At 37.2% G+C, this 27700-nt stretch overlaps 1 protein-coding gene across 1 annotated transcript in view; it reads right to left on the reverse strand.

Moving 5' to 3' along the window:
* LOC124594788 (tektin-1) overlaps positions 1 to 27700 on the reverse strand; it is a 121503-nt gene that overhangs the window by 74608 nt on the left and 19195 nt on the right. Inside the window, exons 3-4 of the mRNA XM_047133208.1 lie at positions 23168 to 23358; positions 22572 to 22844 (exon numbers count right to left, since the gene is read on the reverse strand). Coding sequence (XP_046989164.1) covers positions 22572 to 22844; positions 23168 to 23358 — 464 coding nt within the window. The remainder of the gene's footprint in view (positions 1 to 22571; positions 22845 to 23167; positions 23359 to 27700) is intronic.

The raw sequence follows: 27700 nt of genomic DNA on the forward strand, positions 1-27700 counted from the left end.
GGGAAGAGTACAAGAAAGTCAAGTAGCGCAGAAGGTATCAAGAAAACATCTGCAACTTCCTCCAGATACCCCTGCAGAAAGTTCTCAATAATGCCCTCTCCCCAGAATTTTATCAGCAGCAGCTTCACCAACCACCTAATCCCCTCACCTGTTCCCCATCTGCCCACACACATATTCCACACATTTTAACACCAAAGCAAATCATTCCCCTTTCTAGTCACGTGCATCCACCCACTATTAGCATGCCTGTGACAAATAATAAATGCAGTTATTGTGTCAGTTTTTTGTTTCCCTTGCAAGTGAATTTAAAAAAAAAAAAAAAAATGTGTATCTCATAGTTCATATCACTCTGATTTCTTGCTCTGTGTAATGAGTAGCAAAGTATCACCTGTATTAACTTCTTTGCTGCATTTTAAACTTGATTCCTGTGTTTTGCTGTTTTATTTTGTTTATTATTTGAATTTCATATATTGTATGTCCAAGTGCTCTACCAACTTGCCCACGAAACGCAAAGGTCCTGAGTCTGAGTCTCAGTCCGGCACACAGTTTTAATCTGCCCTGAAGTTTCAGTAACATAATTGCATTAGAGCATGTGAAACTCTCAGAAAACTGAAAACACAAATTTGAAGAGTTTGTGCACACATGGAACACTCTCTCCTTCAGCATGGCAATGCCATACTGTACAATAGCACTGCAACATCTGCCTCAATCTGACACCGTGGGTTCACTGTCATTGATCATCATCCATACAGTCCCAGCTTGGCCCTATCCAATTTTCATCTGTTTCCAAAACTTAAAGAACACATTTGACAACTTTACTTTGATAGTGATGGAGAAGCGCAAGCATAGATGAGGTTGTGGCTCTGCCAACAGAGTCAAACATTTTACAGTGATAGTATCATCAAATTGGCTTCTCAATGGGATAAAGATATTCATCATCAGGATGACTATATTGAGCAATAAATATACAGACATGAAGAATAAAGATGAAGAATGTTAATAAAGTTTGTTTTATTTAAAAAGCTTTAAGAGTTTACACATAAAAATTTTAGAATTATTACTTTTCAGCACATCCTTGTAGTTTAACACTATACATAAAATTTCTATTGCTTTATATATATTATCTGTCTTTTGGTTAGTTAGTTAGTTCAAAATTGTTAAGGCTTTCGTGGCCACTTGTTGACAAACTGCCTTTTGGCTTCTGTCTCGGGTTCTTCAGCCGACGTTCATCTAATGATTTTTCTGACATTTCGCCAGCACGAGTGGCTGGCATTGTCAAAGCTTCACCCTCCATTGCTGATGGTGAACTGGAGCCCAGCTCGCCGCCGCAGACTATATGTACCTGGCGCGCCACCGTCCGAGGGCTTCTCCGCGGTCATTTTCGGTGCGGTTCTCCTCTTGCTACCTGCGACGGTCGTTTGCTGCAGTATGGGAAGCCAGGATCTATTTACCTTAAGGCTTTCCTCTTTCTTGTTCAAACTGTTCGTGTGTTTTTGTATTTCTATAGCTTCTCTGAACAAGCGCGTATGATAGTGCTTCTCTACAGCCAGAACTTCCGTGTCGGCGAATTGTGTTACGTGGTCGGCCTCATTCAGTGCGTTCTCTTCCATGGCCGATTTCTCCACCTGCCCCAACCTGCAATGTCGCTTATGCTCTTTGATCCTGGTGTTAATGGATCGTCCAGTCATTCCGACATAAACTTTTCCACATGTGCATGGTATACGGTATATTCCCGACATTGCAAGTGGGTCTCTTTTCTCCTTCGCCGATCTAAGACACTCTTTGATCTTCCTTGTCGGTTTGAAAATCATCTTTACGCCATGTTTGCGCAATGTACGGCCGATTCTGTCCGTCACTGCCATACATTCCCAGAGTGACATTGCAGGCAAGCATTCTGTTACAGAACCGTTTGGCCCATTGACAAAATTGATCATGAATTACTGAACTGAACACACTCGGAAAGTATCAGAGTTGATTTACTTGAGAATGTTTGAGGGTCGCATCTATGATCTATAGGAAATTAATATTTTATTTCTGAACTTCATGTACCATAAATATAAAAAATTACAAGAACTCAGTTGCCATTCATTATCATTGTTAGTCTTGAGAGGTTTCTGTCCCCTGGGTAACTCTATCCTTTCAAATGTGTGACTAAAAACTAGAGATGAGAATTTTTTCTTCATTGCTTGTTTCCATTCTTCCTTAGTTATCCCTTCCAAGGTTTCTTTAAGATCAATCTGTTGATTTGGAAATACCTCTTCATGTAGTACGAAAAATGATCTGGCCATTACTTTGATTTTGGTTCTGTGCTTAATCTTTGAGGTTTAACTCCTTTTTTGAACTACAGGATCCATTATTTGATTCTCAATTTTCTCATCTGAGCTTCAGTTTCCATTGGATCACTATGAAAACTATGAAAAGGTTCATTATCTCTCTCTACTCGTTGAATTTCTTCTTCAGTGTGTGACATACTAAAGTCATGAATAACTGCTTCTTCTTTCAATACTAACACATGATAATCCTAGATTGCTCTGTCTCTGAACCAAAAAATTTCTTATCCTTCAGGAAATTTACATGCCTGCTGACAGTTATCTATAAATCTCCTTAATGATAAATCAACAGTCTTTGGTTGCTTGCCAATTTGTACCTTTGTGACTTCTTATCACACTTCTGGAATGGAATTTCAAAATGAGAACCATTGCACTACAGCCAAAAATCCTCAAATGTAGTACAGAAGACTTTCTCCTGTGTCAAAATTTATATGGCTTTTACCTCAAAGTGTGTTGGATGAGGAATGATTTGATAGGATGCAGCTGAATACTTCGCTTCAGCCCAATACTTCTTTCATAAGTTGTTACTGAAAATCATCATATGGGCTTTTTCAATCAATGTTTGATTAGCTCTCTCAGTAAAAGCATGTTGCTGTGGACTGTATTGTACTGTAAGCTGCTGGATAATACCATCAGAAGTCATAATTCTTTTGATTTATTTTGGGACATTCCATTATATTGTCAGACCACAAATACTTCATATTTCTGCCTGTCTGGTTTCTCACCATCACTCTGAAGTTTTGAAATGATTATGCTGCCTTAGATATTTTTAAAAACTCGTCAATAAATGTGAGCATGTAAATATTTCCACCAATAGCAGCAGTCTTCATTGGCCTACACTAATCAGAATGTACTATTGTAAGTCCAAGATGTTTTTAGAATATATTTTGTTAGTTTTTAGTGGAAGATATGACTGTTTTCTCATGATGCACAACTCACAGGGGTCCTTGACCACAACATCTTCATTTCATCCTATTGAAATTATTAGCAACTTCAGCATACCTTTGTGATTCATATATCTTAGCCAGTGATGCCTGTAGTAGCACTGTTTCACTTCACCTGTATTCAGACAATTGATGCTATTCTTATGTGATATTTTGGCAATTAGTTCACCTTTTGTATCATAGATGAATTCACCTTTTTTGGTTAAAGGTCACTTTTTGCCATTTGCTTACAATTTCACTAACTCAGAGAAAATCATGGCTGAATTTGCAATGCAAATGATGTCAGATGCTTCCATTTTCACTGTTTAATCTTCAGTATGGAAAGCCAGATTAACTTCCAGAATTCTCTGCTAGTAAGCCATCACCTCACATGTTCATCACTGAGCTATTATGTGGTGTGGCATTTTGAAGTTTCTCTCCATCTTTGTTGATATGAGTCACTGGCGAAGAAAATTAATATCACAGCTCTCTTCCATAATACTGTTTAAGATATACTGTAAAAAAGGTTTCTTGTGTTTTGGGTGTTTGGTAATTATATTTCCTTTAACAATATTTTTGGTGAGCTGCCTCCTTTTGCACCTTTTTCTAATATTTAGCAATATGATTTGGTCTTTTATACTTGTAAAAGTGTGGTTTGAAAACTTCTCAGAATGGAATAGAAAAAAAAGTACTTACATCACTGGCACTTTTTTAATTTTTCAATATAGTCTCCTTGTAGATCAATGCACTTGTTCCAATGATGTTCCAATGCCTTGATCCCTTCTCGAAAATGAGTTTCCTCCAGGCCTGCAAAATAGTTGTCAAATCTGGCTATCAGTTCTTCATTTGAAGTGAATCTTTCTCCACCAAGAAAAATTTTCAGTTTTGGGAAGAGATGAAAGTCTGACAGAGCCATATCAGGTGAATAAGGTGGATGTGGCAACAATTCACACCTTAGGTCGTGTAATTTTGCCATGGTAATGGCGCATATGTGGAAGAGTCACAGCATGCATCTTGCAGATAATTTTTTCATTTCCAATTCTTCAGATAAAATGTGAAGCACCCTTTCAGATGACATCAGGCAAACAAGAGCAATTTCATTCACTTTCAATCAGCGATCCTCCATGATCATTTTGTGCACTTTTGCAATGATTTCTGAAATAGTGACAAACCTTGACCAAACACTGTATAGATCATCATCTAAGCTCTCCCAACCAAATTTAAGTTCATTTGTCCACTTGGCAACAGTTCAATATGAATTAGCAGAGTCCCTCAGCATGAATATCCTTTGCTTTCATACCTTTCTTTATGAAGTACTTAATCACTGTTTGAATCTTGATTTTTTCCATCTGTGCAAATCACTACAATGGAACAACAAAAGAGCCACATCACTGCCACAGCTCTCTTCCAAGAGCACTGATGTGGCATGTGTTTACAGGCAACAGTCCAATGAATATCATGTGAAGAACTCGTTGTGCTAGCTCTGACATAGCATAGTAATTCTGAAACCTTTTCAAACCCCCTTGTAGCATTTAACAATTCATTTTGTATGAGCTTGTTTCTTTAAATATAAGGCTGATTCTGCATTTCCATTTATGTCTTCAGATTTAACATTTTATGGTACTTTTACCTTAATAGAATTTCTGATGATAGATGTGCCGTTGTTTTCAAGAGCCAAAATCATAGGTTCGTTACAATAAGGTACTCCAGCCAGGAGGGAGTTCCTATTCCCTCTACTTTAACCAGAATTTCATTTCATTTAACTTAAAACACAGTCTTTATAATTTGACCACATCATTCATACACTGGCATGCATTTATCTAATTTGTTTGTGATTAATGGTCTAAGCAAGTTCACTCTATATGTGAGTCCATAGTTTTCAAACACTTTTTTCCAAGCTTCTGCTGCCATATTAGAGTCTTTTATATGTCAATAATTTGCCTTGCTCAAAAAAAGTGTAATCTGAAATTGTGCTTTTCTGTTTCTTTTCTTCCAAGAACCATCCATTCACAACAGGTGAGGACAGTTGTTTTATAACATCCAACAGATAGTCATGGTCGAAGATACCTTCATAGCAAATTTTCATGTTGAATAATTTTCGTGACCAATCAACTTTTAAACTATTAAGTCCCAATGAAGCTGTACCATTCATTTTTACATCTGTATGTATAAAATTAGAATAACAATGGGAACAATCAATTGAAAATAAAATGTAATTGGCTAGATAAAAGAAATCTACTCACCAACCAGTGGCAGGAGAACACACATACAAAAAGGTTTAACTTATACATGATTTCTGAGCCAGTGGCTCCTTCTTCTGGTAAAGGAGTTGAAGGGAAAGGAAGATGGTTGAAGGAAAAGATCTGGAGAAATGTAGGAATAGGGGTATAGTTCAGAAAAGTCACCCAGAACCTGCGGGTCAGGGGAGACTTACTGGATGGGATGAGAAGGAAAGACTGATGGTTGGGGAATGCACTGGGTGAGATTCAAAAACCTGTGAGCTTAAAGGTGGAAGATAGGTTAATAGGCAATACAGAGAGTAAAGTTAAGTGGCTTGTGTGTAACAGAGATGGGAGAGAGGAAGGCAAAAAAAAAGACAAGTCAGAAAACGAAAGCTGTAGAAAACTAAAACAGAGTTAAGAAACAGGTATCTACTGTGGAGAAATGCTGAGGTGGAAGTAATTAATGTAAATTAAAGCCAGGTAGGTAGTGAGAATGAAGGACATGTTGCACTGCTAGTTCCCATCTGCCAATTTATAATAAACTGGTGTCTGAGGGAAGAATTCAGATGGTTGTTGTTGTTGTTGTGGTCTTCAGTCCTGAGACTGGTTTGATGCAGCTTTCCATGCTACTCTATCCTGTGCAAGCTTCTTCATCTCCCAGTACCTACTGCAGCCTACATCCTTCTGAATCTGTTTAGTGTTTTCATCTCTTGGTCTCCCTTTACGATTCTTACCCTCCACACTGCCCTCCAGTACTAAATTGGTGATCCCTTGATGCCTCAGAACATGTCCTACCAACCGATCCCTTCTTCTGGTCAAGTTGTACCACAAACTCCTCTTCTCCCCAATTCTATTCAATACCTCCTCATTCGTTATGTGATCTACCCATCTAATCTTCAGCACTCTTCTGTAGCACCACATTTCGAAAGCTTCTATTCTCTTCTTGTCTAAACTATTTATCATCCATGTTTCACTTCCATACATGGCTACACTCCATACAAATTCTTTCAGAAATGACTTCCTGACACTTAAATCTATACTCGATGTTAACAAATTTCTCTTCTTCAGAAACGATTTCCTTGCCATTGCCAGTCTACATTTCATATCCTCTCTACTTAAACCATAATCAGTTATTTTGCTCCCCAAATAGCAAAACTCCTTTACTACTTTAAGTGCCTCATTTCCTAATCTATTTCCCTCAGCATCACCCGACTTAAATCAACTACATTCCATTATCCTTGTTTTGCTTTTGTTGATGTTCATCTTATACTCTCCTTTCAGGACACTGTCCATTCCGTTCATCTGATCTTCCAAGTCCTTTGCTGTCTCTGACAGAATTATAATGTCATCGGCGAACCTCAAAGTTTTTATTTCTTCTCCATGGATTTTAATACCTACTCCGAACTTTTCTTTTGTTTCCTTTACTGCTTGCTCAATATACAGACTGAATAGCATCGGGGAGAGGCTACAACCCTTTCTCACTCCCCTCCCAACCACTGCTTCCCTTTCATGTCCCTCGACTCTTATAACTGCCATCTGCTTTCTGTACAAATTGTAAATAGCATTTTGCTCCCTGTATTTTACCCATGCCACCTACGGAATTTGAAAGAGAGTATTCCAGTCAACTTTGTCAAAAGCTTTCTCTAAGTCTACATATGCTAGAAACGTAGGTTTGCCTTTCCTTAATCTTTCTTCTAAGATAAGTCATAGGGTCAGTATTGCCTCACATGTTCCAACATTTCTACGGAATCTAAACTGATCTTCCCCGAGGTCGGCTTCTACCAGTTTTTCCATCCGTCTGTAAAGAATTCGTGTTAGTATTTTGCAGCTGTGACTTATTAAACTGATAATTCGGTAATTTTCACATCTGTCAACACCTTATTTCTTTGGGATTGGAATTATTATATTCTTCTTGAAGTCTGAGGGAATTTCGCCTATCTCACACATTTTTCTTACCAGATGGTAGAGTTTTGTCAGGACTGGCTCTTCCAAGGCCGTCAGTAGTTCTAATGGAATGTTGTCTACTCCCGGGGCCTTGTTTTGACTTAGGTCTTTCAGTGCTCTGTCAAACTCTTCACGCAGTACCATATCTCCCATTTCATCTTCATCTACATCCTCTTCCATTTTCATAATATTGTCCTCAAGTACATCACCCTTGTATAGACCCTCTATATACTCCTTCCACCTTTCTGCATTCCCTTCTTTGCTTAGAACTGGGTTTCCATATGATTTCTTGATATTCATGCAAGTGGTTCTCTTTTCTCCAAGGGTCTCTTTAATTTTCCTGTAGTCAGTATCTATCTTACCCCTCATGAGATAAACCTCTATATCCTTACATTTGTCCTCTAGCCATCCCTGTTTAGCCATTTTGCACTTCCTGTCGATCTAATTTTTGAGATGTTTGTATTCCTTTTTGCCTCCTTGACTTACTGCATTTTTGTATTTTCTCCTTTCATCAGTTAAATTCAGTGTCTCTTCTGTTACCCAAAGATCTCTACTAGCCCTCCTGTTTTTACCTACTTTATCCTCTGCTGCCTTCGCTATTTCATTCCTCAAAGCTACCCATTCTTCTTCTACTGTATTTCTTTCCCCCCATTCCTTTCAATTGTTCCCTTATGCTCTCCCTGAAACTCTGTACAACCTCTGGTTTAGTCTGTTTATCCCGGTCCCATCTCCTCAAATTCCCACCTTTTTGCAGTTTCTTCAGTTTTAATCTACAGTTCATAACCAATAGATTGTGGTCAGAGTCCACATCTGCCCCTGGAAATGTCTTACAATTTAAAATCTGGTTCCTAAATCTCTGTCTTACCATTACATAATCTATCTGAAACCTTCTAGTATCTCCTGGGTTCTTCCATGTATACAGCCTTCTTTCATGATTCTTGAGCCAAGTGTTAGCTATGATTAAGTTATGCTCTGTGCAAAATTCTACCAGGCGGCTCCTTCTTTCATTTCTTAGCCGCAATCCATATTCACCTACTATGTTTCCTTCTCTCCCTTTTCCTACTCTCGAATTCCAGTAACCCATGACTATTAAATGTTCGTCTTTCTTCACTACCTGAATAATTTCTTTTATCTCATCATACATTTCATCAATTTCTTCATCATCTGCAGAGCTAGTTGGCATACAAACTTGCACTACTGTAGTAGGCATGGGCTTCATGTCTATCTTGGCCACAATAATGCGTTCACTATGCTGTTGGTAGTAGCTTACCCGCACTCCTATTTTTTTATTCATTATTAAACCTACTCCTGCATTACCCCTATTTGATTTTGTATTTATAACCCTGTATTCACCTGACCAAAAGTCTTGTTCCTCCTGCCACCAAACTTCACTAATTCCCACTATATCTAACTTTGACCTCTCCAGTTCCCTTTCTAAATTTTCTAACCTACCTGCCCAATTAAGGGATCTGACATTCCACACTCCGATCTGTAGAACGCCAGTTTTCTTTCTCCTGATAACGACATCCTCTTGAGTAGTCCCCGCCCGGAGATCCGAATGGGGGACTATTTTACCTCCGGAATATTGTACCCAAGAGGACGCCATCATTATTTAATCATACACATGGTATGTGTGGTGAAAAAGGGACTGAGATCATGGCTGTCATGTTGTAGAGCTTGCTCTGCAACAGAATATTGTGTGTTGCTGGTATACATTCTCTGCCTAAGCCCATTCATCATGACTAATAACTGGGTGGTAGTCATGCTGATGTAAAAGGCAGAACACTGTTTACATAACAGCTGGAATGTGACGTGTCTCTTCACAAGTGGTTCTCCCTTTGCTAGCATATGTTTTGTCAGTCACAGGGCTGATATAGGTGGTGGTATGAGGTGGCATAGGGGAAGTCTTATTTTTTTATTATTTTTTAAAAACCCATCCTATAAATGTGGAAGCAGAACTGTGGCTGATCAAGAATGGATGTCTCCATTAGTTTTTTGCTTATGGGCCTGAAGATGACATAAGTGAAGTGTCAAAACTAGTTGCTTAAATAATAAAAATTTAGGAAAAATTACAGACGTTGGTACTCTTTTTCTACAAGGTACTTGGAAAAAGTGGGCTATATTGTTTCATTTGTAAGTTTATAATAATTTGGAATTTCATGTTTACATATTCCTACTCTGCTAAAAGAATAATTTCTAATGCAAGAAGATAAAAAAGATAATAATTCACTCATAGAAAACAGTTTTTTGTGTGAAATATACGCAGTTACTGAATAAATGGTTCTAGAAAAATATTAATAATGACATGAACAATTATTGAAATTGTAAATAGTCCAGTAGATAATAACCTTTAACAACATGTAGTTGATTGTACCAAATAGTGTAACTTTAACACTGAAACTTCTATAAATGGTAGTAATTAAAATAACTAACCACTTTAGCAGCAACATGATATTTTGAAAGCAATGCTTCCTGAAATTTTGTGTTAGAAAGAAATGTTATATGGAGAAAAACAGTGGCAAATATTTTCTTCATTATTGTAAAGCTTACTATTTCACTTATGTTTTTATAAAAAAAGGTGTACAATTTTTCATTACAATGTTACAAAAGTATTAATACCAGTAATAAACTTGTCATCATGTATTGTTAATCTATTATATAAAGGCTGGTTTAAGGCCAAAGCAGTTAGCTGTTATTAGTTCACGTGGCAGTAAACTGGATATGGAAGTGGCATTCTAATGCAGCACTGTTTGAGTGTTCACATAAAAGCAGGCAGTAGACTTTGGTTTATTGCTAGAGTACCAGGGAAGCGTAATCTCTCTATAAGGGGTACTGTTTACAAATCACTCGTGTGACCAATTCTGGACTATTACTCAAGTTAGTGGGACCCGTACCAGATATGGCTAACCGGGGATATTGAACGTATAGAGAGAATGGCAGCATGAACAGTCACATGTTTGTTTAATTCATAGTAGAGTGTCACAGATATATTGAAGGAAATGAATTGGAAGATGCTGGAAGATAGGAGTAAACTATCCCAAGTAAGTCTATTAACAAAGTTTCAAGACTCAGCTGTAAATGAATACTCTAGGGATATACTACAACACCCATATAATATTGCGCCCTGCCCGTGACGTAATAACATACTATTTTCTTTTTCTATTGGAATATTACGGTTTAAAGATATAATTTAACCAATGAGTCAATGAACTACGCTGCAAGTCAGCAAATGTGTACGCCCAGAATAATGAGAGTAGCATATCATTATCATGTGTATTTTGTTCTATATAAGAATGCGCGCTCATCTTTTCTTTCTCTTCTTTAACTGCGCGCCTTTCCGACAGCATCTTTCACTATCAGACTCCTATTTTCTTTCATTTTGTTCGAATGAATGAAACTTATATTCCTGCTGGGAATTTATTTAATCATGCTATTATTGTCACCAATTGCGAGTACTAATATGACCTTATTATCACTGCTTTATTCTTTCACTAAAGGGCTGAGTTAAGATTATCATAATTTCCAAGTATTTTGGCGAAATACAGCACAATTCTTTGTTATGCTCAAAACTGTGAGAATTATTCACAAAATGTTAGATTTCTGTACAAATTATTTACTTCATTAAATAATAATTGTTTAATTTAACATTTCTGCTTTCATTCCGTAACAGCAGTCCCAAATTTCCAATTTATAAATGTTATAGACATTTCTTTACTACATGTTTTTCTTACGGTGCCAAAGTAATACTCATAAGTTTAAATCAAATTATTCTAAATTTCTTGTGAGGGGAGAAGACAGTTGAGATTACGAAAAACACAAATTAACCATTTTTTAGTATGCTGCTTGCCTACTGATCTTCACTTTAAGAAAAAAGGTAAAAAGAGTAAAATAAATTAAGAAGTGAAGTGAAGTGAAGTGCATTCAACAGTACTGAGTGCATTTTCTGATAAAAATAATTTTTATTATAAAGTCAAAAAAAGTGGCATGTGTGTGAAATATCTAATTCGTTTACTTTTAATTATGGATAAGACGTGATACCTCTAATTATTCCACGTACTGATAGTTGTGTGTGAATATTTAAGTATTAAAGGTAGCTGGTTTCATGAGTACATTTAAATAATAGTAGCACAGAAAATTTAATTGGGATACATTAAGTTTGAAGAAATTTTGCTTAATAGTCATTCAATTACTGAACTACTGCCAATATATGAATATACTATAAGCTTAGGTTACATCCATCGTAATTTATGCTAGCTGAATTATAAATTTGCACAATTCCATAATAATATTCATCCATATTTATAAAACACACCATAGTCAAAAAGATTCAGTATACCCTTCATATCCCTCACATAGGGGTCTTGGAGATAAGATTAGAATAATTACTCCACAGGCAGAGGCATTCAAAGAATTATTCTTCCCATGTTCCTTATGTGAATGGAACATGAAGAAACACTAATAACTGGTATAATGGGACATACTCTCTGCAATACACATCACAGTGGTTTGCAGTGTATAGAAGTAGATTAGGTGTAGAAATGCAGGAGGATAAAATAAATTAATTTCAGAAATGTGTTGAAGTCATGGACTCAAATTAAACAAAAATATGTGTATCACAGTGTTTGGACTCAGTGTCGGGACCATTTTGTTTGATGCTTTATGCAACATCCAAAAGATAGGTAGTGGAAATCATGGAAGACAAAAGACATGGAATTCAAATCTTTGATATTCATCATGTTATGAACTAATTTATTTACGACTCAGTACCAATGATGACAGAGAAGCTATTCTTTCATTCAGTATGTGTTACAACTGATAGAAGGATTTCTTCTGGGCTATCACTAAGTGCAATCATATGTGTAACATATACTAGTCATTTATTTTGGAACAGAGGAGATGGTCCGAAACAAAGCAAAACATCTCTCTATCTGTGTAAAACTGCTGATTTCTATTATACAATTTATTAAATACATAATGAGTAATATACAAATTTCCAAAATTATAAACATTTTATTTAAAATCTTTGAATTAAGCTTTGTTATTCTAACTTTAAGTACATTTTACCTGAATGAAAGAGGATGTTGGTTTTATTGTAAACTGTAATTTAAAAAGAGATTCCAAAATGACATTGTAAACAAAGTAGAGTTATATAAAAATGCTACATTGAAAAAAAGAATTAATATCAACTGTCATATACTTTAACTGAAATTCTCTGTTATCTACTGACAGAAGACCAATTTGTTTCAATCAAAAATATTTTTAAAGATATTATTTATGAAAGAGAGTTTCAAATTCTAGAATCTTCAGTTATAAATTTATAAATAGAGTAAACACTGAGTAGTATATTTTTATAATAATAAAAAATTCCACTTTTGAAACACAGATAATTTTGTTAAAATACAGGTACTGGTTAGAAAATTGCAGTAATTAAAAAAGTTTATTTTCCAAGAACCTTTGCACGCTGGTAGCTAGGCTATAAACAGGACAAAAGCGGCCAACTGCTTGTTCAGCCCATTTCTTGTTCACAAATATTCTTTTGATCAGATTCATTTGTCAAGCCTTATATCAACAACTCATGATCAGTCTTGTCTGTTTAATGTTGTTCCAGTAAGTATTTCCACTATTTTGTGCTTTGAAAAGTGATTTGGTGAAAATAAATGTAAAGAAATGATATGCAGAAAAGTGTTTCAATCATTACTATAAAAACCCACCCCTCTAGACAATCAGTTGCAAACAAACTATTTACTAGCCACAAATAAGTTTCAAGCAAGACATAAAAGATAAACAAAACAATTATTATTTATATTAATTCTTCCCAGTCTTGATTATATAGTGTACTACTGGTATTTTTTCTATCAAAAATTACATTGTTTAATGTTAAACTTGTGGGTATTGCTTGCCTGTGAAGGAATATTACAACCACATGTGGGAACAATGTTGAAGAGAGGGATATGATTTGGGTTTTCACCAAAGTTTTATAAGTTGCCAAATCAATTGTATTATTGTGTAATCAAGCAGCAGAAACAAAGAGCAAACTAAAAGGTGTACTAGCTACTCATATATGTGCCAGGAAGAAAGAACTCAGTCAACTTGGACTAACCAACACTTGACAGTCCAGCACCTCACTAACAAAGGACAGAGAACAACAGACTAGCATGTTTCCAGTGAGGACACCTTGGACAGATATGTTACTGCAGAGAAAGATGGCTAGTTTTCAATGACTACTTTACCACCAGATGTCACCCATCACAAAAGTTCTCTTCATATTAGTCAGTGGCCAATGATTATAGTCAACCTGGATGCAGACACTCCCCAACACACCACAACCATACCTTGTCACAGAAGTACCATATGCTTGCCTGATTGCTGAAATCAGGAAAACTAAGAGAAGTGACCATCTATGGAGGTGAGGCCACCACAGATGAAAATCCACCATGGTTGACAGTCACTAAGATTTCAAACAATCTTATTTATGTCAACGAGACCAGGTGCTAGTTGACAAGTATCACAAATAGTCACAGACTGCTGATGATGAAAGCTCAGTATTGACAAAACAGTTCAAATATTCTCACATGACAAAAGATAACTTCCAGCCATTGTTTGCCACTGAAGAGGCAGTTATCTCACTGTTATTAACAATATTAATCATAAGCATTGTAAGTGGTCAAGGAGGATTCTGGATCACTAACTGTCACATGTGCCCACAACAAATCCCTAAAGGTATGGGCACAGGGGCAGACAAATAAGTCTAGGAAGAGGAGCTGAACTCAACAAAACATCATTCTCTGCTACTGCTACAGACAATGCAGGCTTGAAAGCTACTATTTACCTGCCAATAGGATATGGCCTGAATGATAAACAATGTCAGTGAGTGTTAGTAGTGCTGTGCCAGTTTGCAGATGCTTTCAGATCTGGAGTGGAGAAAAGATAGATTAAATGGCTCATGGAAAACCACTTATCATTTATTATTGAGTGCTTGTATAATGGTGTCATGAGCTGAGTGGTGGTGATGACATCATTGAACCTACAGAGAATACTTGCTCCTCTCCTGTGGTCCTCACGCAGAAGAAGGATGGCACAGGGCATTTTTGCATTGACTACTCATGACCAAACAAATTTATGAAAAAATATGTTTATACATTGCTGTGCATTGACCTAGACTACTTGAAAGGAGCAAAGTATTTCTTAACCATGGATATGAATACAGACTACTGTCCAATTGAGGTTGACAAGGATGCAGTTCAAACACACTTCAACACAATTACCAGATGCTTATATCTTCTCAAAAGTCTTGAAAAAAATGACAGTGCCAACTTAAGGCCTTGAACTAGGCTGTTCATTATATGTTCAAAGCTGAATGGAACATTAGAAGGTCCAAATAGCATAACTTTTAACTCACAAAGGTTGTCATGTGTTAAGAAGGCAATCTTTTCTCTGTCGGCCTTAGCAGCCTCAGTTCTCCAGTACTCTGTATTTACGTCCACAGTTAAGAACTACTTTGTTCATTTCAAGCAGTCTATGCCAAAGTGCAGCAATGGGTGAACATCTTTTTTGTGATTTTGTTGAGTCGTGAGTAGTCAATACAGAAATATTGTCTGCCAACCTCCTTCTTCACAAAGATGACAGCAGAGAACCAAGTATTCTCCGTAGGTTCAGTGTTGTCAGCTTGCATCTCCTCTTTATCCTGGATTATCCATTAGTCTGCCCATGACACCCTATAAGAGCACTGAATAATTGTTGGATGACTCCAAGTGTTGATCATACTGTGTTTTTCCATGGGCCACTTGGTCTTTTTTTTCTTCACTCCAGATTTGAATGCATCCAAAAATTGATGCAGAACTACTAACACTCACTGACATTGTTCATTAAAATTTGCTTTAATAGAGATATTTAATTTTATAGAGCAAACAATTAATGATTTTAGTAGTTGAGTATTGGACACCCTTCTGAGACACTGAAATCTTCAGTAATAAATAAACAAGGTAATTACTTCTTCTCTTGTTGAGACAGAGAAATTTTTCTCAGATATGCTGGATCATTTAAGAATACTTTAATTGGTGAATGTAAATACTGGAAGAACTGATTGAATGTCCAGCTCCTTGAAGAGATGCCATTTAAAAGAATGTCATGTACTTTTCTCATTGCTTCCTTTTTTAATCAGTTCTGTGTCTCTATCTACTGACTACACTAAAAGCTATACTATAAAACATCAATACATGCAAACTGCAAAGTACACACATCTATATTTATACTCAGCTAACCTCTGTGAAATGCATGGGAGAGAGAGGGCATCTCACAGTGCCAGTTAGTAGGCTTTTCCATTTACATTCACATATGGAGTGTGGGAAGAATGACTGTTTACATACCTCATGTGTGCAGTAATAGCTGGGATTTATCATAAATCTCTCTTCCAGCATAAAGTTCCACGTAAATGAAAGGAAGTGAGAGAACTCCTGCATGTAAGAAGGGTAAAAGGACAGACTCTCAACATATGGACCAATATCCTTAATATTGTTTTGCTGCAGAATTCTTGAGCATATTCTGGGTTTGAATATAATAAATTCTCTTGAGACAGAAAATTATCTGTTCATCAATCAACATGTATTTAGAAAGGATCTCAGCATACTCTTTTCTCAATAATTACCTGCAAATAATGGAAAAAGAGTAAAAAGCAGAGTCCATAATCCTTGATTTTCAGAAAGCTTTTGACATGGTGCCCCACTGCAGACTGTTAATGAAGGTCCAAGGATATGGATTAAATTCCCAGACATGTGAGTGACCCAAAGATTTCTTAAAGTACTGTAATAAAACCCCAAATGTGGTCCTCAATGGCAAGTGTTCATCAGAGACAATGGTAACGTCAGGAGTGTTCCAAGGAACTGTGGTAGAACTGCTCTCATTCACTCTAAACATAAATGATCTGATGGGCAGGGTAGTCAGCAATCTGTAGCCATTTACTGATGACACTGTGGTGTATGTAAAGGTGTCATTGCTTGAGGGATTGTAGGAGAATACAAGATGACTTACACAGAATTTCTAGTTCTTTGGATGGATGGCGCCTTGCTCTAAATGTAGAAAAATACAAGTTAATGCAGGTGAGTAGGAAAAACAGTCCCTTAATGTTCAAATACAGCATTAGTGGCATGCCACTTCACTGAGTCATGTCAGGTAAATATCTAGGTGTAACATTGCAAAATGGTATAAAATGGAATGAGCAAGTAAGGATGACAGTATGAAAGGCAAATGGTTGAATTTGGTTTATTGGGAGAATTTTGGGAAAGTGTAGCTCATCTATAAAGGAGTATGCATATAAAATACTAGTGCAACCCACTCTTGAGTACTGTTTGAGTGTTTGTGATCCCCACCAGGTTAGATTAAAGAAGGACAACAAAGCAACTCAGAGGGGTGCTGCTAGATTTGTTGCCAGTAGTTTTGATCAATACACAAGTATTATGGAGATGCAACTCAAATGGCAACCCCGTTGGGGAAGGGGCTGTTCTTTCCTTGAAGCACTATTGAGCAAAATTTACAGAACCAGAATTTGAAGCTGACTGCAGAATGAGTCTGCTGCCACCAATGTACATTTTGCAAAAGGACCATGAAGATAAGAAAAATTAATGCTTGTATGAAGGCATATAGATAGTTATTTTTAACTCAGTCCATTTGCAAGTGGAACAGGAAAGAAAATGACTATGTAGATCAATATGGTGAGAATATGGTTCAGAATATATATACAACATGATAAAGTATGTAAACAATATTTTATTATACTCAAATGGTAGCACATCTACATTATTTGGAACCATAGAACACAATGTAACTGGACAGTCAACACCAAAGATCATCTATTGTGAAGCAGGATTAACAGTCAGTGAGGTTACACAATGTAGTGTTCCCCCAAAGCCCTGCCCCTCCCCTCACCTGTTGTGAGAAGCACTGGGAGGAGGCGGTGGTCATCATCTGGGGATGGTGAGCAGGGCTAGCACTTGTGGGATGTGCCATGAGCATCAAATAGCTAAGTGTGTTGCACAGCATTGAGGTGGGTAATCTTGCAAGTATGCAGAAGTGTCCAATTCCAACCATAGTAAGATTTTTGTATAGTGTTAGTTGGCAGGTGCATTGTGAAAGGCCAGCTTGCAGGGGGAAGTCTTTGTGGTCCCACATTGTGGTGGCGGAAGAGTGTGATGTTCTAGGAATGGTATTTGTGAGAAATCTGTTGGGAGACACCTGTGATGTGATGGCTGCCATGACCATGTGAGGTACTGGCAACTGAGACCATTTCTACTGTCGTGTTAAGCATGTCGACCTTTGATGAGCAGAAACTTTTCAAGCAGTGTGACTCTCAGGTCATATGGTTGAAAATCTTTGGTATCAAACCTTACTATGAAACTGGTCACAGCTACAGTGTGTCCAATTGTGTCGCTGTGGTAGTTGGTGGATGGATTGTCCTGAAGTGTCCGCACATGTTTCAAGTCATTTACAGACACTGTGATGGGCGTTCCATTCAGGAGTATTTTGAACATAAGTATACTACATTCTAGCACCTTGTGTGGATCTGTCTGAGGAGACTGTAAGGCGGCCTCAATTGTGTCATCACAAAGCATGGCATAGGTTCAGTCCACTGTGAGATTGTGGAGATGGTAATTTGAGCCATGCATTTTGTTCTTTTAACCTGGTAATGAGCGTGGGAAGTTCAGTGGTTCCCACTATTGGCACTAGTAGCAGGATGACAACAGGAATGGCAAGTGACTCACCATACAGAACTTCAATGAGGAAAACACAGAGGTATTTTTTGTGGACAGTTCATATCCCTAAAAGCACCTACAGCACTGCCCCTTTCCAGTGTCCACCATAGCACATTCTGGCAGCTTTTGATGTGGGATGCTACCATTCTACAAGGCAGTTGCTTTATGAGTGATGGCTGGTAGTTTGATAATGGTAGGTGCAACAGAGGTTAAATAGGTTCCTGAACAGAGCAGATTCAAATTGTTGGTCTTACTCTGTAGTTATGGACACTGGACACCTGTATCAGGAAATCCAGGTGTTGATGAAGGTTCTGGCTATTGATTTTGCTGACATGTCTCACAGAGAGATGGCTTCTATCCACCGCTTTACATGGTCAATGTTTGAGAGAATGTAATGATAACCATCAGATTCAGGGACGGGTCCCACCAGATCAAGGTGCATGTATTGAAACTCTCCTTTTCATATTGTAAACTGTCTGAAGGGTAGTTAGGCATGCCAACACACTTTGCTCTTTTGACATGGTACGCATGTACATGATCACTCTTTATGATGTTTTTTGATGTACAACCATACAAAACAATCTCCAACAAGTCATGTTGTGAACAAGTGCCAGGATGCGACAAGTTGTGCAACTGGTCAATGATGGTCTTCTGAAACAGCTGAGGTACTAAGGGACAAGTTTGATATTGTAAAACATCTGTCTAGTTGCGCCCAGTGTCAGGTGACATTCAGTTTTGAAATTCAGAGATGACTGTTGAGGAGGTTTCAAAGCTGTTTGTCAGCTATTGTGTTTCTGCAAATTCATCATAATCAGCAATGATCCATGAAAGACCACCAGAGTGGCATTGTCTGCACCTTTGAGGTGACAGATGTCAGTTGTAAATTGTGTTGTAATCCAGGTGGCAGAAATGTCTGGAACACAAATCTTTCAGTGGGTTACAGATTGAGTCTGCCTGTGATTTGTTTAGATGGCTAGTTGTCTACCTTCAACTTCTGACCATCACCACCCTCTTGTAGCCCAAGTTGATTTACTAATTTTGAAATAAGTGAATAATTTGGGCAGCTGGGCAGCACTCGGCACACTGAGACAGTGACAAACGGCAGAGAGCAGTAGCAACGGCAGAATTTGAATAAACAGTTCTCATCATACTCAACTTTTATTCCTCTTCTTCACTGTAACTTGTAGGCTCATAGTCCATTCTGAAATGTAACTTTGTATACTGGTCTAGAGGATGCGTGGCTTCATTTTGTTAAATAATATGCACAGTGGTGCACTTTCTCTTGTTGAATAGATATATTTTCAGTCATTTCACTTCACAGTACAAATAAACATCAGCCACCATGCTAACACAACACACATAACTTATACTCCCTCCTCGCACTTCCAGTTCATGCAACTCTCTGCCCAAAGACAAAGGTTTCCCTCTAACAACATGTAGAAAAGAAAATATTATCATATATCAATATATCTGTGCAAAATCATCTTTGAAACATACATTTCAAAAATAAAGTACAAATAATTGCTTGTCCATAATCATCATCACTATTGCATTAAATGTTTGTATATGTTGATGTTCATACATTTTCATATAGCTGTATGGAAGTGGGTTTTTGGGGTTTTGAGTCTTTAACTTATGAACTGGTTATTTTGTATGATCCAAGATCAGTTAGTACATTCATATCACCATAATTAATTTTATTACAATTACACCCCCAAAAAATCTTGAAAGCATAAAATGTGAGAAAAATTTTGATGCAGAATAATAAAACTGGTTACGTCAACAATATTACATAATATACAACATTTTTGATTATCTTAGTAACATTACTTCTTTCAAATGAGAACAAGTGTAAAATTTCACTTTACAATATTCTTTTATACCAAATTTTCAAAACAATTACAAAGTCTGACCTCTTACCTACATTGTAGCTCTCAGGTTGTTACCAAATGTCATATATCATAAATAGGATAAGCAAGAGAAGGTCCACATAATAAAAATATCTATTTATAACTCTGTCCTTTGACATTAAGGCACTTTCATTGATTTTATCATAGTGGCATGGCTTATTTCATCATAGTGTGTAAACATTTTAAGAAACCTAAAAATACCATGATCAACAAATGTCTGCAAGCTGCCACTACACAAAAATCTTTTCTTTATATTCCTCTGTATACCAACATTTATAATTCTGTCTTCAATTAGTGAAACATTATTAACTGATAATGCACTACGACCAAAAGAAAACTTCTTAGTCCATATAGAGTTATTTGAAGTGCTTTAAAACAATTGTAGCAAAATATTTTAAATCACAGATCAAAATTAATGTACCTAGTTAGGAACTTACTCCTTTTGCTTAGAACACAAATGAAATGTTTTGCAACAACATTTTATAATGTCTTTTACATTTTTCACTAATACTACATGTCCTTACATCATCACCATGTATGTCACTTTCAAAAATAGTGTTCATCAGATTTTAATCCCATTTCTGACCTTTTTTTGTTCATTATCTAGTTACTAGAATCTAATTCTCTCTCCATCTCACTTTCACATGGTTTAACAAAATAAATGCACCTGCTCAACATTTAGATCCTTATGGCATGCAACAGAGCTTACATCAATATGTTCCATTTCATCGCTTACAACTTCATTTGTCATAACAACATCAACACCTTGTCCTCCACATACCCTCAATTTCAGTTTCTGTTTCATCCACGGGTAGCTGAACACTAACATTGGTGCCCCTAGCAGCCTTTACATAAGAAAGAATTCCTTTGATTTTCATGGAAGATCATTTTGTGAATATTCTGCTGTGGTAGTCATTGAAGACTTCATCACCACTCTCTTGACAGCCAAATATATTACAGTCAGCATCTCTCAGTCTATAACCCTATGCTTTGTTTTTCATCTATTATGCAGTATCTCTGTTCATTTAGATGTTTGTTTACGATGACTATATACAGAATATAAGGATCCCTCCCATCATGAACTGTTCTTCCAGGTACATATCTACCCTGTGCGTGGTCATTTATTCCTTTAAACTTGAGCCATACTTCCTCATGTTCTGATCTAAAAGCTTCAAGTTCTTCATTGTAATGTATCATTACTGTTTCATTATCTAGTGTACTGAAAGTATAAACCTCTCTACTTACTTCAGTTCCTGTTGTTGCTACAACTGCCACATTGTCGCTGATACCAGTTTTTATGTGGATGCCCTAAAATAGATCATATTTATTGTTGCCATTACATCTAACATATTCCCATCATAAGTGGGTTTCCAAACTATCTGCTCTGGGTAGTTTTCAGAGGAGGCAGTTAGTAAGATTTCACAGGGGATCTTGTCACATCTACAACTAACAAACCTGTAATTATCCCAATTGATTGTTGGATGGTTAAAGTCCCCTCTGAAGATTATAGTGTGGCTGAGAAACCTACATACAACTGAATGGAGCTTTTCTCTAAAGTTTTCATTTTAAAGATGTGAGTCTGGCTGTTAATAGAAGGATTCAATTACAATTTTATGTTCACCCCTGATACTGACTCTTACGCAAACAATCTTGCAAGGAGTTTTGATTTCTGTTTTGTTCAATTTGAATTTCTTGTCTATTGTGACAAATACACTACCTTCATTTCCCATTACTTTACCCTTTCAATAATTTGTTAAGATTTTAAATTGTATATTTTCCCAGTATTTAAGCTGCATCATGGGGTAGTTGAAACTTTAAATATTTGAAGATGATCAGAATTTTTTGTGGTTAGAGTTTTAGCTCAATCATGATGTGACTGGATGCTGAAAAATTTTATTCATGGATGATATGATGAAAATTAATGTCCATTAAATAAGTAATAGCAGAGAGTATTTATTGCTAAAGTATGTGATATTTTTCCTTAAATATAAGACAAGTCTCTCAAAATTAAGTTACTTTGTTTCAGCTTTTCTAGTTTTCTCTGACAAATTATGTGTAGCACATATTTTGGTGTAAACTTCTGCTTTATTACATTATCTAGAGTTGGCCATCGCCTTTATTGTAAGAGAGTGTAGGCACAGTAACTTCTATCACAACATGTGCATCTTGGTTTACACCTGGAGATCTTAATATATGCTTCTGTAATCCTTGCTGCCATTCTATATATTCTGCTTTTAGCTTTTCAGAAAAGACATTGATAAGAATGCAGTGTTGCTGTTGTACCCTCAAAGATTCTCTAATGTTTATGAAAGACGTATGTGAATTTTTAGCTGTGTGCCAATATTATAAAAATGCTACTGTCACTGATCATTCTGCAGCATGAAACATGATTCACTGTGGTAGATGACAGTCTTTTGTTATCAGTAAGCTATAATACATAATCTATGCTAAACTATTGCTCTGGATCATTTCAAGATGAAGAAGGGCACTTACTAACCTTACATCCAGTTGTGCTTTCCCTTGATAAAAAGTAAGGTTTAGACGTGTTTCCCTGAGGTTTGAACAGTGATCATCAACAATCAGTGCTGCTGCCTTATCTTTGTGATCATGTTCAATGAAATATTTGGTAGACCGCAGTAAGCGGAGCTGCTCATGTGTCTGTTCCAAAGTATTATGAAGCAATTTATGAGCATTCTCAATAGTTTGAGCTTCCTTGTGAAGTGAGTTTTCTACAGCATCATGCACCAAATCAATTCCCAATCGATTTCCCCTATAGAACCACGCACATAAAACCAACATAATTATTATGCACAATGTGGCAAAAATAATTGCATGAATGTTTTATTATTTAAGTTTCAAACTGTACAAGAATCACTATTTGCATGAATATTTAATTATTTAAGTTTCAAACTGTACAAGAATCACTATTTAACATACACGTGCTACTGCCACTTCTATAGAAAATATTATTTGTTATCTAAGGAAAAATGCTTTAAATTTGAAACCAAAAACAGTATTTATTCTTTGTACTTATTGCAGGTGAGCACATGAATTAATTTGGAAATAACTGTTTATTATCTGAAATTCACTTACCTAAGAATAATACACTTCTTGACAATACTGAGAGCCTGTTGAATCAAAGACTCCATAGTGCATAGTACACGTTCCTTATACATCTTCAGCAGTTCCTCTTCCTTGCAGCATTGTTCTTTTTGTTTTTCCAGTTCCTTTTTGTGAAACTGGATGTCTGTTATTCGTTCCTTTAACTTTATGTCAACTTCTTTCTGTAAGGAAAGTTGTGAGTCTGTATTACTAAATGACTAACCCAGTTCAGTTTCAGGGATGATGGTATAGCATGAAATATTGCAGTACTGTGTCTCAGACATTGTGTTGACAATCAACAAGCTCATTTAATTCATAATGAATTCAAAAATCATGATAATGGCTCCACATCAGCTGTAGAATATTTCAGAATAAACGAAAATTTGTGTTAGAATGGAACTCGAACACACATTTCCCACTTGTCACAAACAGTCACCTGAAACATGGGACATAGGGAAAGGCAGGATAGGGTGTGGACAGGGCCTTACTCAGTTACTGTTCGTGGCTCTGTTTTTTTTCTAATCACATACACTTTATTTGGAACCAGTTGCAAATAAGGTTGACAATAAGGAACAAAAATTTGTCTGTTAAGGCACAATGTCTAATAAGAAATTCTTAAGCAAGTTGCACTCACAGCTGAAGGCCTTATTGACTAGAAATTCATATTATTTGTCGGCTGAAGGCCTCAATAGTAATAACTCCAAAACAATTTGACGGCTGAAGGCCTGGATAGCAAATTCTTAAAAACAGTTAAACTTCTCCAAGAGATACTTCAATACTTTTAAAAAAATAATCAACAAAATTTCACTATTAAGAGACAATATCTAATTAAAAATTCTAAAGACAAATTGTATTCATGGCTGAATGCCTTATTGATCAGAAATTCAAATTATTTGTCGGCTGAAGGCCCCAATAGTAATAACTCAAAATTAAAATAGTTTTTTGAAAAAAAAAAAAAAAAAAAAAAAAAAAAAAAAAAAAACAGTCATCATCATCCGATCGAACCAAGAGAGAAGTGGTTGGACTTCACCAATAAACACAAGGAATTCACTGATTAATAATAAGAACTGGAGGATGGCTAATTAATTTCACCAACTCCAAACACTCCACTCATTGCACTTCGTCTCAGTGACCCTGCGAGTAAGAATGAGCAAACAAATGGCGTGATCTCAAAATAGTGGAGGTTTCACTACTGAGTTAATGTTCACTCAACTCAAACATCCTGGGTCCGGTAGACAACGAGGTTGTGGCCTCGAAACTACAGCCCCTCGATCCAGCAGTGGCTGTGTGCCTCCAGCGGTCCCAGCATGTCCTTGCACTGTCAGTCCTCACTGCTGCTACGTCCCAACCGAACCCCCAACATACTCCAACCCAGAAAACACTTGACGTCCTTCCAAAGATAGTACCATGAAACTAGGTATCGATAACCACTGTTGCTGCCACTCGTGGACACACAACGCTAGCAAACGTAGTGGCGCCAATAAACAAAAGAAGAAAACAAGATGCCACTATCCCTATTTGCAAGATGCCAACCTACTAACAGCACCAACATGAGCCACAACATTGCTCATAACCATAACTGTTTCAGCTATCCAAACACACTTCCAGGAGCAGCTCAAATCTCCATCTGTCTATATATGTATTCTCCTTTGTGCACACACTATTTTAATGTGCAAACTTGCTTAGATAGCTGAAGTTGCTAATGCAACTGCTCGTAAAAATCAGGAATTCTGTGTTTGAATCCCAGCCCAGCACAAATTTTCATATGTTCTGAAATATTCTACAACTGATGTGGAACCATAATCACAGATTGCAAGCTCATTCTTAACTCATACAACTTCCAGCATATGTGAAGCATATTCAGTTTTGTATGCTGTGTAACAACGTTACGCATATAAAACAGAAAGATTGGGACATAATTAGTATACCTATTATGTATTTTCAATTAATTAAGATGAAAACTGTTCTGTAAAGATCTTCAAAGCGTGTAATACCTAAATAACTAACTCTCAATATCATACCATTTATTTATTCTTGTTATTAATTTCTATGAATGTTTTCTTTACCTTAGTACTAATAAGAAATTTGTGCATTGTGACTTCAATTTCTCCAGACATATTTCGTGATGAAATAAATGGGTGAACAGTTCTAGTTATGGACCTGCAACTAGAACTAGAGCTATGAAATCGAATATTTCCAAAAAAGAGAGGGCGGCCATCAGAAAACTAAGAGAAGATTCAGACATAGTGGTCTTACTGGCAGACAAGGGTAACGGTACAGTAATCTTGTCCCACCAGGATTACACCATGAAGATGTGGGACTTGCTAGATGGCACCACATACCACAGGATTGGCATCAATCCTACCAAGAGGGTTGAAAGGAAAACTTTGGCACTTCTCAAAGATTCTGACTTTCCTGAAGAGATCACAAGGAAGTTATGGCCCAGGGCCCCTGAACCTCCGAGGCTGTATGGCTTACAGAAAGTCCACAAGGAGCACGTCCCATTACATCCTATTGTCAGCACTATTGGTGCCCTGACATATCCTCTCACCAAGTACCTCAAGGAGCTGCTCAGCCCTCACGTGGGGACAGGCCCACACCATATCCGTAGCTCTTTGGATTTCTTGGGACGCATCAACCACCTCACAATTAAGGAATCTGACATACTTATGAGCTTCAGTGTGGTTTCCCTGTTTACTACGGTTCTGTTACCTGAATCTCTGGAACTCATCAGCCAGAAATTTGATAAGAAAACCACCAAACTGTTCAGATATGTTCTGACATCAGTATATTTTCTATTTGATGGTGACTGCTACAAGCAGACCGAAGGTGTTACTATGGGGAGTCCCCTCTCTCCCATCATCGCTAACGTGTACATGGAACATTTTGAGGAAGAAGCCTTGGAGTCAGCACATCTAAAACCTACCTATTTCTTCAGATATGTGGATGACACATTTGTTATTTGGCCACATGGAAGAGACAAGCTGATGGAATTTCTCGCACATATCAACTCAAGATGTGAGAATATCAAGTTCACCTTGGAGGTAGAATCAGATGGGAGCTCCTCTTCTTGGACGTTCTCATCAAAAGACAAGATGGTGGCAGGTTGGGGCACAGTGTGTATAGAAAGAAAACTCACACCGACTTATACCTACATGCAGATAGCTGCCACCACCCTGCTCAGAAGAAAGGCATGCTAAAAACTCTTGTACACAGAGTTCATGCCCTCTCTGGTAAGGAGAGTCTCCAACAAGAATTAGCCCATCTGAAGTTCGTGTTCCTGAGGAACGGTTGTAAGGAAAGGCAAATCTGGGATGCTCTATGTCTGACAATCGCAGCACAACCGGCAGAAACTAATGAAGAACCTTAGAAAAACACGGCCATGGCATTCATTCCATTTTGTGGGGCCTTATTGGGAAAAGTTGGATGCATTTTATGCAAATATCAAGTCAAAACCATCTTCTGCCCTCCAACTAAAACCAGAGCACTTCTTGGTAGTGTTAAGGATGACCTTGGTTTACATAAATCAGGGGTTTACAAAATACCAGTAAGGAATACATAGGTCAGACAGTTCCCACCATCGAAGTCCGATGCTGTGAACACCAACAGCACACAAGATTGCAACAACCTAATAAGTCTGCAATTGCTGAGCATTGCCTGCCGGAACTTCATGACATGGATTATGACAAGACCAAGGTCCTAACACAGACTTTGAAATATTGGGACTGTATCATCAAAGAAGCTATAGAGATCAGAGTAAGCAACCCTGAACTGAATCATGACAGCAGCTATTCCCATAACCAAGCTCGGGAACCAGCCATTACCTGGATTAAGGAGAAGATAGAAATGTACTGATAGAATGTACTGACTTTGAGGGCAGGGGGAGGAGCCTCCAAAACACCACCAGCAAACCTCCCTGGGTGCAGACCTACAAGGGAACACCCAGACATGGGGCCACAAGCTGAGTGAGTAATACTTAGTGATAATGCCTCATATTTTATAGGACAGAAATGGAAGCAATTTATGACACCACAGGATATAAAACACATCTTAGTATCAACATTCTGCCCTGAGGCATTGTCCATAGAATGAATATTCAAGGAAGTTAATCAGTTTATAAGAACATTCACACCGCACACACACACAAAATGGGGAGAGTATGCACACCTTTCATGCAGGTCATTAACAATCTTGCAAATTCTTCCTGGTTTCACACCAAATGAATTAATGTTTTACACCAGACAAAAGGGCAAATGGGAGTCACCCCCACCAAAAATACCAGTGGTGAAAAATATCATTGGAGGAGATAATTAAACAACCAGTAATCACACTGGAAAACAGGGCTGAATATAGGAAGAAAATCTATGATTGGAAACTGAAGCATTTTACACAGTTTAGTGAAGGCCAACGAGTTCTGTTATGAACCCTTTCTAAGTCAACAAAAACAGTAAATTTAAACAAGAAGTGGCTCTTACTTTATATAGGACCATGTATAATTTCCAAAATTCCATATCCTGGAGCTTT

This window comes from Schistocerca americana, chromosome 1 (genome assembly GCF_021461395.2).
Source record: "Schistocerca americana isolate TAMUIC-IGC-003095 chromosome 1, iqSchAmer2.1, whole genome shotgun sequence".
Taxonomy (NCBI): domain Eukaryota; kingdom Metazoa; phylum Arthropoda; class Insecta; order Orthoptera; family Acrididae; genus Schistocerca; species Schistocerca americana.